Consider the following 10355-nt stretch of genomic DNA (forward strand, 5'->3'; position numbering starts at 1 on the left):
TCCAATATCACCTAAAATAGAAAAGACACAAACTAAACACTAACTTCTATCTATCTGCCTCTGTGTAAGAATTACCCAAATGAAATGTCTCTAACATCTACCACGTCATAACATCAAATATTCCAGTTACGCGCACACTGAAAATTCAGTGAAAAGCCCCAGGCCCCGATAATTGGAGACTACAGTAGCAATTTCTGAGCAAGTGTCTTTGGAAAAAAAAAACAAAAAACAAAAAACAGTAATTAACACTTGTTGAGTGCTTACGAGAAGGTACTATTCTAAGTACTTCACATATCTTTTAATCTTATCAATAAACTTATGATGTGGGTATTATTACATTATTCCTATTGTATAATAGGAAAGAAGGATGAGAAACAGACAAGTCAAGTAATATTGCCTATGTCACATAGCTATTAAGTGAAGGAGCTAGATTCAAACTCTGGCAGGGCAGCTCACAGCTAATGTTCTTAAGTAGTAACATGGAATGCCAAGGGCACTTACAGATTCACTAGAAATGGCAGGGTGAAGGCTGAAAAAAAACAGACATAATATGAAATATAAATATTTTAAATAAAGGCTTTGGGTCTTGGTTAATTTAAAGAAAACGAACACAAGAAACTATGTACCTAATATATCAGAGTAATTTACTTTTTACTAATAGGTTCCTCAAATTGTATACGAATATGCATAGCTTTCAACAAGTTTTTCTGTTGAAATTTAGGGACCCCAATCCCACAAAGAATACACAAAGAACCTAAATGATACATGTATACAGGGCAGCCAAGCTACAGATAATTATTTGGTTAACCAAGAACTCCTCTGGCTGGGCGCGGTGGCTCACGCCTGTAATCCCAGCACTTTGGGAGGCCGAGGCAGGCAGACTACGAGGTCAAGAGACTGAAACCATCCTAACTAACACTGTGAAACCCCGTCTCTACTAAAAATACAAAAAATTAGCCGCGTGTGGTGGCGTGTGCCTATAGTCCCAGCTACTCAGGAGGCTGAGGCAGGAGAATCACTTGAACCTTAGAGCTGAGATCGTGCCACTGCACTCCAGCCTGGGTGACAGAGAGACTCTGTATCTCAAAAAAAAAAAAAAAAAAATTCTTCTAAAATACAAAGGGGTTATAAAATAACCATCTCCAACTTTTTCTCACTAATTCTGTATCTCACAATTCTCTAGATGGCTACTTTGCAGGCATCCATTTTTTTTTTCTTTTTGAGATGGAGTTTCGCTCTTGTTGCCCAGGCTGGAGTGCAGTGACGCAATCTTGGCTCACTGCAACCTCTGCTTCTGGGGTTCAAGCGATTCTCTGCCTCAGCCTCCCAAGTAGCTGGGATTACAAGGGCCCCCGACCACATCTGGTTAATTTTTGTATTTTTAGAGAGACAGGGTTTCTCCATATTTGCCAGGCTTGTCTCGAACTCTTGACCTCAGGTGATCTGCCTGCCTCGGCCTCCCAAAGTGCTGGAATTACAGACATGAGCCACTGTGCCCGGCCCACTTTTGCATAAAGCATAAAAAGGCTAAGAAGTTTTTTAAGACCCTACAATTTTTATTCATCATTTACATGGTCAGTAATGTATTAATAATTTGGGCATTTTAAACGTTACTGATTTTCGTCAAAATACAGATTGATTATCCCTAATCTGAAAATCTGAAATCCAAAATGTTCCAAAATCTGAATTTTTTTGAGTACCAACTTAATGGTCAAGCAAATGCTAACTGGAGCATGTCAAATTTTTTATTTTCGAATTAGGGATGCTAACTGGTAAATAATTACAAATATTGCAAAACGTCACCAAATCTGAAATACTTCTGGTCCCAAGAATCCAGATAAAGGATACTCAACCTTTACATAAAAATACTTTACCAATAAAATAAACATCCAGAAAAATCAGCTCAAGGTGGTTCCTTGAACACAACAAACTTTAATTGTCAATGCAAAGAAATTACTGTAAAGAATTATTTACCTGCAAACTTACAAACTGCTCACTCTTCAAGAAGCTAACAGAATGGAAGTGTCTACTAAAGTCCACAATCTCTTATCCATATTCCTTGAAATTAGATATGTTTCCAATTTTACACTTTTTCAGATTTTGTAGAGATATGGTACACCTAACATATGTAATAGCCTGGAGTTTGGGTGGCATGATATAATCAAATACAAATATTTCTGTGGCAAAAAAGTGTGAATATTCACAGTATTCACAGTGGAATAAAGATCATAAATAGCCTCACATTGATTCAGGTTAAGATTTTGATTCCAAATGAGTTACCAAAATTTTTTTCAATTTTCAGGTCATTTTGGGTTTCAGAACTGTGAAATGTACCTTTAGACCCAAAGATAAGTTGACTGTAAAAAAAAGACTCAGAAAAAAAACAAGAAAAAAGAAAAAAGTGTATTATTTTCGTCTTCCAGACTACTTAGCCCACTATCCATTTTTTATACATATTAACACATCTTTAATACATATTTCAAGAAATCACTTCTCCTTGAGACATTCGGAGCCTTGGCTTCCACAATACCATTTTCTTGGATTTTACTCCTAGCCCAAGGCCACTCCACCATCAACCTTTAAAGATCAAGGGTTTTCAGTTCATCCATTCATTTAATAAATCAAGAGCCTACCATGTGCCAAGCAGGTATTGTTCTAAGTGTTTGAGTTCATCAGTGAACAACAGTTCTGCCCTAAATTCTCTTCTCTTGGGAGTTAAGTCCTGGGACCCGTTGTCTGTCTATGCTGTATCTTTTACAGTCTCAATACTTCACCTGATATAAACTGAGAAATCCCAAATTTCTATGTCTAGACTCTCTTCTCTGGATTATAAACTCACAGAGGTTAACTCTCTCTTCTCAGTCTTTTCACTTGAATTCAATAAGGATCCCAAATACAAGATGTTCAAAACAGCTCTTTATTAGTATTCCCAATCTTAGTGAGTAAGTACCACATACCACCTACCTGCTCAATCCAGAAACTTACGAGTCATGCTTTATTCTCTACCACCATCCCCCAGCTCCAACTCCATTTCTAATCCATCAAAAAGTTCTACTGGTGTGAGGCCCAAATCTCTCTTAAATGTGTCTATTTCTATCTAAAATGCAACCATTACATTTTATATGGACTAATACGCGTTCAATTCTTGCTTCCAGCCTATATTCCACATCTCCTTACCAATTATTTGAAGAGAAATAATTGCATTGTAGTTGAAAAATTTTCAATGGCTTTCCACCTCTGGGTAAAGTCAAATTTCTTACTACACAGTTTTGTGCAGTCCCACCTTTTACTGCCTAACATGGGACTCCACATTTTCCTCATTTTCCTTCCCATTAAGTGCACCAAGTTCTATTAATAACTATCTGGCTTTGCTATTTGTAATACCTTACGTAGTAACTCTTTTTAAGGCTGGCCCATTCTCTTCCTTCAGGCCTTCCCTTTTCTGATTACCCTATCAAAGGTCCCCTTTCTTTTACTTTTTTTTTTTTTTTTTTTGAGACAGAGTCTTGCTCTTGCCACCCAGGCTGGAGTGCAATGGCATGATCTTGGCTCATGGCAACCTCTCCGCCTCCCAGGTTCAAGCGATTCTCCTGCCGCAGCCTCCCAAGTAGCTGGGATTACAGGCACCCGTCACCATGCCCAGCTAACCTTTTTTTGTATTTTTAGTAGAGACATGGTTTCGCCATGTTGGCCAGGCTGGTCTCGAACTCCTGACCTCGTGATCTGCCGCCTCGGCTTCCCAAAGTGCTGGGATTACAGGTGTGAGCCACTGCACCCGGCTCCCTCTCTTACTTTATATCTGCAGTCTTTTATTTCCTTCTTAGGACTTGAGCAATCTTTTGTCTATTTGGCACACAGTAGGAACTTTAAGCCTATTTGATATGCCTGAACCCAAAGCTGGCTTAATGAACAAGTAACTATAAGCAGACTGCTACTGAAATACAGAGGAATAAGGCTTACTAACCAGTACAAAAAAGTTCTTAGACTTATCTGAATTCTTCCAAGTTTAAATTTATTAACATTCCCTAAGAGATGCCTTCTCCAATCCCAAGTGTTTTCCTTTAAGGATTTGTCAACAGAAGTATTTAAAGTTTTTGTTAAGGATTTTTGTTTATTTGGTAGCAGAGGAAACTCTTTGAAAAGGAGAAAAGAAAAATAAAGATCCCGGATGTTGATCTCTCCTTGGACATTAAAACTAGAGTCAATGTGGAAAAGGAAAAGTGGTAGACTGCACCAAACAGAAATGTGAATCTGTTTTCATCTAAACAATACAAAAAATGCCAGAATGCCACCCATCCTACCTAAATGTAGTCCAGAGGAGTTCCAAGAATTAGAGGGAACGTTATATGAAAGTGTCCTAATAAGGAATTGGCTGGGCGCAGTGGCTCACGCCTGTAATCCCAACACTTCAGGAGGCTGAGGCGGGTGGATCAACCTAGGTCAGGAGTTCGAGACCAGCCTGGCCAACATGGTACAACCCCGTATTTACTAAAAAGTACAAAAATTAGCCAGGTGTGGTGGCATGTGCCTGTAATAATCTCAGCCACTTGGGAGGCTGAGGCAGGAGATTTGCTTGAACCCGGGAGTGGGGTGGAGGTTGCAGTGAGCCGGGATCACGCCACTGCACTCCAGCGTGGGCAACAAGAGCAAAATTTCATCTCCAAAAAAAAAAAAAAAAAAAAAACAGTATAAGGAATTAATCATTTATTCATTACTAACTCCAAAAAAAAAAAAAAAAAGCTACATTTTTAAATGTAGTTGGCGAAGATACAGACACAAGCAAAACAGACAGACTGTCCTAATGAAGCTTATGTTATAGTGAGGAGAGAGACAAAAGTTATATGGAACAACCGAAAGGAAGAAAAATAAGGCAGTAACAGGGACTTAGGTAATAGGAGAAAGCATCTCTGATAAGGTAAAATTTGAAAGAAAAGAGAAGCAAAAGATTTCTGGGGGAAAGAGAAGTACAGGAAAATTTCAGTCTTATTTAGTCACATTTTATTGTGCAATTAGTATTATTAGTATTTATGAACTGCTGCTGTAATTAATTTAGCACTTATTTGCCTCCAAAGAAATGATTACCTATTTCACGGATAATAAAGATTTATACTACAGCTAAGAATTTATCCAGTTGTATTAAAGGTTATTCGGCAAAAGACTTCGGTACCACTCCTAAATACAAGTCTAAGAAAATCTGACAATCGTTGACTGCCAAGTAGAATTTCTATAATTTGCTAAAGAAGTACATTGGGAGATATCATCTTGGTAACTTTTTTTTTTCTGAGACCGAGTTCTGCTCTTGTTGCCCAGGCCGGAGTGCAATGGCACTATCTCGGCTCACTGCAACCTGTACTTTCCGGGTTCAAGCCATTCTCCTGCTTCAGCCTCCCGAGTAGTTGGGATTACTGGTGCCTGCTACCGCATCTGGCTAATTTTTGTATTTTTAGTAGAGACGGGGTTTCGCCATGTTGGCCAGGCTCTTCTCAAACTCCTGACCTTGGGTGATTCGCTGCCTCGGCCTCCCAAAGTGCTGAGATTATAGGCTTGAGCCACCACACCTGGTCTAATCTTCACAACTTTTATGTTTATATAGTTTTATCTGTATACAGTCTTTGAGTGTTTTTTTCTGGACCACTTGTCTCCAAATCTGATTATGCATCCCTCTCAGAGTAGTAAAAAAAAAAGCACAGAGCAATTTGTGTATAGTTACATAAATTAGGTATATAAACCCTATTATACTGTATACACCATAAAAAAAGGCACTAAATATATTTGGCCTCAAGATTAATTCAAAACAAAGTATAGTTAAACATGTCTAGATAAAGTATTAAAAATGTGAGTACTATAACTAGAGCCTAACACAGCTTGGCTGCTAATTATATTTAAGTAGAGAAAAATCACATCGTTTTAAGGCCCAGAAGGGATCTTAGTGACTATCTAATTAGCTGTATCATTTTACAGATTGTTGATGATCTTCTAGTGTATAAAGAATGAACATGATTTAGAAGTATGTTTTTGGGAATTTGGAGGCATGGGTCAATAGCTACAGTCACAGAAGTAATAACTTCTCTTACTTTTCTTCAAAGGTTTAAGGATACCTAATCCATCAATGTCTCAAGGTTCCCTTGGGACCAACATTTCAGTGACCTAAACAGTTACCTGAAGATTACATAACGTGTGCAGAGAACAATATGTATATCTTTAAAAGTTCTTTCATTAAGATGCAAACAGCCTCAGTGGCAGACATTCTGTGTGGCCAAGAGGCTCAGTGTGCCTAACAGCCCCAGGAAGCCTAAAGGTAGGATTCCTACGGTTATAGAATTTGCTACTTCCCTCCTTTTCTTTTTCACTCACTTTCTTCCTTCTACTTCCTTTACCAAGAAGTTAAAACCATCTAACCTAGGCTAGCAAATAATTCAGACCCTATTACTACAGATATAACCCATTCCCAACCCAATCCATGTTATATACCTTAAAGTCACATAGGTATAGAAGCTCCTTTCCTTGCATTCTTTTCTCACAATAAAAAAAGAATTAGTATTGCCACTTTTATAAGCTGATAAAACAGTGTTCTCTGGTCATAAAAATGTAAGCTTTTGGATGAAGTCAGCACGCTATCACATATTAATAATTAGCATAATACCTATAAAATTTAATAATCTCTGCAAAATATTTTAACTCCCACAAAAACTCAGATTATGTGAAATATAAGCAACTAAGAATTCCACTTTAAAAAAAAAAGTGAGTCACAGACAAAAGACAAAATAACCCACCAGAGATTTCCAAACTATCAGCTGGTTGCTGGCCATCAGGTAAAGCAGGTGGATGGGCTACAATAAAGTATTATATTAAGTCACAATCACAAGACAAGTATTTCCACCCTACTTATCAAGCTTGCATCCTTCCCCGGGGACCAGTGCCTGCTCCCATTCACACAACAAAGATTATCACAAATGGGCCCAGGACAAGAGAGCTGTTCAGAAACTGCTACTCAAGTGTACCCTCCTGGTTCTAGGGTTCCACTGTAGTGACAAGAAATTACAAGCAGCTTACTTCATCAGAGTCCATCACTACCAACAGCAACTGACAGCTTCCAGAAGAACCTCAGTACCACTTTCCCTACCCAAAACCTTTCCTCTTTACTCCAAGCCCTGACAAGGATAAATCTCTAAACTTTATAAACAAGGTAATTCTACAAATTAACTTATACACAGGGTTACTTCCTTTCAAATTTGATCAGGGAATGCAGGGCAAGAATAACCCAAAATATGCAATGTAAATCATGTTGAAATTAAAATGTATTTCCATCTCCACCCCTCCACAATGGCATAATTTCAAATCAATTTATATAACACATATCTGGCCCTCTGAAAAATCATTTTTTAAAAGTAGGGTTATTACTCTGTCCTAGCTATCGCAGATTAGACAATTCAGATTTATTGTGTAAGATTTCAGATTTTCTCCAAATGACACAGGTGGTTATTTTATATGCAAGAGTCATTAAAAGATTAATCCTTTTTAACTAAAAAGAGATAGTACGGCCATTTACAAGTTAAAGGCAGATTTATTCTAAGCTGGTGCTCTAGGGTCTTACCTCTCTAAGATATTGTGATTTACAACACACCAAATGTAGGAAACAGCTTCCAAAATTTGTATTGCTTCATACAAATCAGGACTTTCAGGTCGAGGAGCCTAGGATAGGTTCTCTGTTAAATTTTGGAATCCCTTTTCTCAAGAGTAACCTACTAGAAACTATTTACCAAGCCTTTGTGAAATCTGTAAAACAGGTTACTCCTCCATTGAGCAAGGAAACACAGGAAACAGGATTCGAAGATTTAATATTACTGCTCATACTCCAAATTACAGAATACTTAAAATTAAATATCTGACTTTCGTAATTCACTACACGGTGAGCTCAAATTTACCTTATTAGAATATTTAGTACTTCTGCACTTCTCCCACTTCTCAAAGTTTTCCCACACCAGGACGCCCACCACCTAGGAACAGCCTTTGCAAGATACCAATGCTCTCCAAATCCCCAAAGCAGGGTCGACTTCCCGATCGAACAAAGAGCAACAAAGAAGTGGGTGGTAACCACCTCTCTCAGAGGCGAGCCAGGACCCATCGAGTCTGATCTACAATACAAGCAGTAGCAGTTCCACCATCTCCCTACCACCTCTTATTTCCTGCGAAGGCTTTCTGCCTGAAACTGGAAAACCCGAACTATTATTGAGGAAGTGGAGCCCTTCCATTTGAATCCTGAGAAAGAGGCGCTCAAAGAATCCAGCGAACAAAGGAGAGGGTTGGAGCCCACGCAAAACATGGGTGTGATAAAGCCACATGCCAGACGTGAGCCCCCAGCCTCAGTAACTACTCTCCAGCGCCCACCCGGGAGGAGGGGTCCGGGGAAAGAGTGGAAGCCGAGAAAGAAAAAGACGCTCCGGCCAGACCGAACGCAGGGGAGGGGAGGCGAGCAGGCTAGGAGGGGGAAGGGGACGGGAGGGGCGGAGCTCTCGCGGCCGCGGGGCTTTGTGTAGAGTCAAGGCCGGAGTAGAAATTTTGCCTCGCGGGGGACGCGTCGAGGGGGTAGGAAGCCTACGCGGGGCACCCCAAACCTGCGCTGCCACCAATGGTGGGCGGGAGAGAGGAGAGAATGGGCCGCCCCCTTCCCCGCCACCACCAAGGCGGGGTAGGCCGGCGCCGTCCCCAGCAGTGGCCACCTTCGAGGCTGCGGACGGCACGGACGGCAGGAGACAAGCGGGGCGGCCCCCCGATTCCCGCCCGCAGGAGCCGCGGGTGCTGCGCGAGGAAGACGGTCTCGTTCTAACCGCGCCGGGCCGGGAACGGGTTAAGATGCGGCCAAATGTCGGTCCCTCCTCCTTCCCACCCCTCAGCTCCGGCGCCCACTCGCGACGGCGGCCGCGGAACCCAGCGCCCGGCCCCGCGCGCCCACCCGGACACCGGCCCCGCAGCTCACCGTCGTAGTAGTAGCAGACTTTTTTTTTGCCGCCTCCTTGACTGTACGCCATGGACTCCCCGGCCACCGCCGCCTCCGGGCTCCTCCTCCTGCTGCTGCTGCTGCTGCCGCCGCGGCTCGGCCGGGAGAGAAAAGGGCTAAGGGAAACTTGGGGGCGGTAGTCCCGCGGGGAAGGGCAGGTCGGTGGGAGGAGAGGAGGGGGCGCCGGGAAGGCTGAGGTGCCGAAAGCTCGGAACCGGGGGTGGCAGCGGCACCAACTAGCGACACTGGAGAGGGGAGGGGGCCACCAAACCACCTCCGGAGGCCGCAGGGAGGTGGGCGCGCCCACTGCGGTCTCCGCGGGGGAGGAAGGGGCACGGCTGGAGAAGGAGGCCGCTTTGGGCTCCAGATTAGAGTCCCTCTTAGGGTGAACAACCTGCGCAAGGCGGCGCCATACACAGTCTTAAAATGAGGAAGAAGACAAGCTTTCGCTGCGCAAGTAGATCCAGGGAGCGTGCAGCCGGGTGAACGTTCTCCCCCCTCAAGTCTGCACGCAGTGGTTGCGCCTCTCTCCGAGCCTGCGCAGTCGGCACCTCGTAGCCTTGGCGGTCTGGACCCCTCGTCGGCGTCCCACGCTGCTCCCCTCCCCCACTGCCGCGAAGCTCCCGCCCGAGCCGACCACGTGCCGCGAGCCCGGCGGGGAGAGCCCACTCCCGCGCCCCTTCGGGGCCTACGACCGCGCCGGGTTGCGGCCCATCGCCCCAGTGCCTGGTAGCCTAGTTTTCTCGTTTGTCGTTTGTTCATTTATTTATTTATTATTATTATTATTATTATTATTATTATTATTGTTTTGACCCGTAATGGGTATGAGGTATAAAGGGACCTATTACTGATGTTAAGGGGAGAGGGTACCGCTCGGGTTTTAATAAGCAGTTGTGGAGCTCATTTATAAGATACAGTTCTAAGCACTTGCATTTGTATTTCATTGATAATCTATTTATAATATTCTCATTTAAGGCTCCCAACAACTGTAGGAGGTAAGTGGTAATTGTACTCCTTCATTATAGATGGAGAAGGATTAAGGAACTTGTTCTTACTGCTAACTGATATGTCTGGAGGTTTGAACTCATTCTGCAAACTCCGTGCACCCTTGCTGTTCCACTCAGCCGCGATGCTGCTGCCTAGACACTGGAAGATTGGAGCAGAAAGACTTTCGAAACTCTTGGAAGTTATGAATACCTGTGTTCCTGTGTTCAGTAAATACACATTTATCAAGCACCTACCTTAAACCAGCCACCTTGCAGGTGAGGGCTAGAGGCTAACAGCCTGTTTCATAGCACCCATCTCGATTATATAATTTAAGATTCCCCCCTCCCCCGCAATACACCCCTATTAAAAA

The 10355-nt window shown here is 42.6% G+C and overlaps 1 protein-coding gene across 6 annotated transcripts in view; it reads right to left on the reverse strand.

Annotated features, from left to right (window-relative positions):
- The window catches only part of HDAC2 (histone deacetylase 2), a 30221-nt gene extending 20831 nt beyond the window's left edge, over nucleotides 1-9390 (reverse strand). The window contains exons 1-3 of one of the 6 annotated variants that reach the window (XM_017847123.1): nucleotides 8978-9239; nucleotides 6774-6830; nucleotides 502-529 (exon numbers count right to left, since the gene is read on the reverse strand). Coding sequence is in view for 2 of the 6 variants with exons in the window: in XM_017847120.1 (XP_017702609.1) it covers nucleotides 6774-6830; nucleotides 8978-9029 (109 nt within the window). In the remaining 4 variants the exon portion in view is untranslated. Of the gene's footprint in view, nucleotides 1-501; nucleotides 530-6773; nucleotides 6831-8615; nucleotides 8947-8977 lie in introns of those variants that run through there. The other 5 variants (XM_017847124.1, XM_017847125.1, XM_017847120.1 and 2 more) reach the window with 5 other exon arrangements.
- Between the last annotated feature and the right edge of the window lie 965 nt (nucleotides 9391-10355).

This window comes from Rhinopithecus bieti, unplaced genomic scaffold, assembly GCF_001698545.2.
Source record: "Rhinopithecus bieti isolate Rb0 unplaced genomic scaffold, ASM169854v2 scaffold_26504, whole genome shotgun sequence".
Taxonomy (NCBI): Eukaryota; Metazoa; Chordata; class Mammalia; order Primates; family Cercopithecidae; genus Rhinopithecus; species Rhinopithecus bieti.